The 2136-nt window shown below is 56.2% G+C and overlaps 1 protein-coding gene across 1 annotated transcript; it reads left to right on the plus strand.

The window, feature by feature from the left end:
- Positions 1-624: 624 nt before the first annotated feature.
- LOC123122100 (NAC domain-containing protein 41) lies at positions 625-1846 on the plus strand. The gene is made up of 2 exons (XM_044542237.1): positions 625-978; positions 1081-1846. The coding sequence occupies exons 1-2, from the start codon at positions 789-791 to the stop codon at positions 1560-1562; spliced, it is 672 nt and encodes a 223-aa protein (XP_044398172.1). The 5' UTR covers positions 625-788; the 3' UTR covers positions 1563-1846.
- Positions 1847-2136: the final 290 nt, after the last annotated feature.

Consider the following 2136-nt stretch of genomic DNA (forward strand, 5'->3'; position numbering starts at 1 on the left):
CACATAGTTGTACTAGTAATTAACATGCAGAGCACATGGTGTATGATTGATCAGCCCTGTTGATTAGCGTAAAAGACATCACCCACCACGAAACAACGTCCAGTCAAAATACACGTGCATGGCCCACGAGGGGCCATGAAAGCCTGCTCTGCTCGAGCAAACATCTCTCAAGCAAGCAAGAGCATATATGGTAGCATCAGTAGCTGCCCGCACGCAGCTCTGTGTGTATAACGATCACAATTGCATACGTACGCCAAGCCATTACGTACTTCGGATTTATATATCTTTGTGTAGCAAGCAAGACTAGTTTATACGGATACATGACACCGTCGCATGTATTGAACAAGGATTAATACATGACATGACAGTGTCAAATACATATGTACGTGAGAACGATGGCATTATCACATCCCTTTCAGCTTTGAAGCGGCGCCTGAATTTTTCTACAAATGTATTCATTCCGCACCTCACGAGCTTTCGTGCTCGACTGGAAGAGTTGGGGAACAAATTCAGTGGTGAGGGAGACGGGATCTTGTCTATTCCAACAAGGAATCATACTGCTTAAGCAATAGACGGCGGCAGGATGGAGTTGGAGTCTGCTCCACGCCACAGCGCGCGCGCGTATGCAGATCCTATAAATTCCCCGCCTTTTCCGTCTCCACTCCACTCATCGACCCCCCTCACCTCTCTACCAAAACTGTACCGGCAGAATTGTACTGCCTTCCAGGACTGATCGCCGATCGGTTTCTGGCCTTCTACTTGCACCTTAAACCTGCAACTATACGCTGATGGAGAAGATGCGGGCAGCAGGGGAGGCGCCGCCGACGCAGCAGCTGCCTCCGGGGTTCCGGTTCCACCCCACCGACGTGGAGCTGGTGCTGCAGTACCTCCGCCGCATGGCCCTGGACCGCCCGCTGCCCGCCGCCGTCATCCCCGTCGTCCACGCCGCCGCCATGCCCGACCCCTGGGACCTCCCCGGTGCGTTTTCTTGTTGGCTTCTTGCACGCACGCATGCATGAATGACTGCTCACATGGAAATTGTCAAATTGATTTCGTTCCGTTTTCGGTTGATTGCTGCAGGCGCGAGCGAGGGCGAATCGGCTTACTTCTTCAGTCCGAGGCAGGGCCGTGGCGGGCGGCGGAGGAAAGCGGCCAGCGGGTACTGGAAGGCCACGGGGAAGGAGAAGCCGGTGTTCGTGCAGCTGCCGGTTGGCAAGCAGCTGCTCGTCGGCGTCAAGACGGTGCTCACCTTCCACCGCGGCAAGTCGCGCACGGACTGGGTCATGCACGAGTACCGCCTCGCCGGCGCGGCGGACCAGAACAAGCGTGCCAATGACGGCTCGCAGAGCAGCGAATGGGTCGTGTGCCGGGTGTCTCTGAAAAGCAGAGCAAGGAGGACGGCAGCCGGCGGCGAGACGACCGGCGATCAGCAGCAGGAGCAGCCATCACCGTCGCCGTCTTCGACGTCGAGCTGCGTCACGGACCACACTTGTCACGCTCCGGACCAAGAAGAGGTCAGCAGCAGCACAACTAGCCATTGCCAGCAGCATCCGAGACGCTAAGCTAGCTTCCAGCTGCTGCAGTGCAATCATGCATGCCTCCCAAAGAGAGGCCTAGCCAGAGCCAGGCATTTAAATTCCAGCCTTCCTTGTACCTGTCCTTGTACGTACGGCCGCAGCGCCATGGTAACCATGAGAATTGGGTTGAAGAGAAGAAGAAATCTCCATTAAAGCAGCTGCGGCATCCGCATCAGCTGTAACTTGCAAGTCTCCCCAAGACACTCATCAACGAAAGTGAAACCAGGATTAATTAAGCCCGCAGGAACATATAACATCAGTCGCTGCCGCAGCTGCAACTCGATCAGCTGTCGTTTCCGCGCGCGCGCACCACCGGTCCCTTTGGCTCTACTCCAAAATTTGAAATGGAAAAATGGCCTAAAATTAGAAACGGAGGCCAAATGGGCAACGCTGTCGCTTATCAAGGCGAGCGACGGCGACGGGAAGAAAGAGACCCGTGCGCGCGCTTCGCCGCAGACAGCGCGCCAAGCCCTGCACGTCCCGAGAGGCAGAGCGACCGGCCGAGAGTGGCCGGCATGCACTACTTGGCTTGGCCCTTTGCCGGGGTGAATCGGCTCCG

This window comes from Triticum aestivum, chromosome 5D (genome assembly GCF_018294505.1).
Source record: "Triticum aestivum cultivar Chinese Spring chromosome 5D, IWGSC CS RefSeq v2.1, whole genome shotgun sequence".
Lineage (NCBI taxonomy): Eukaryota > Viridiplantae > Streptophyta > Magnoliopsida > Poales > Poaceae > Triticum > Triticum aestivum.

What these genes read in the sequence shown, in the direction of transcription:
- LOC123122100 (XM_044542237.1), top strand. Translation starts at nt 789, where the DNA reads ATGGAGAAGATGCGGGCAGCAGGGGAGGCGCCGCCGACGCAGCAGCTG. An exon ending in CGACCCCTGGGACCTCCCCG is followed by an intron (nt 979 to 1,080) that starts GTGCGTTTTCTT and finishes TGATTGCTGCAG; the next exon opens with GCGCGAGCGAGGGCGAATCG.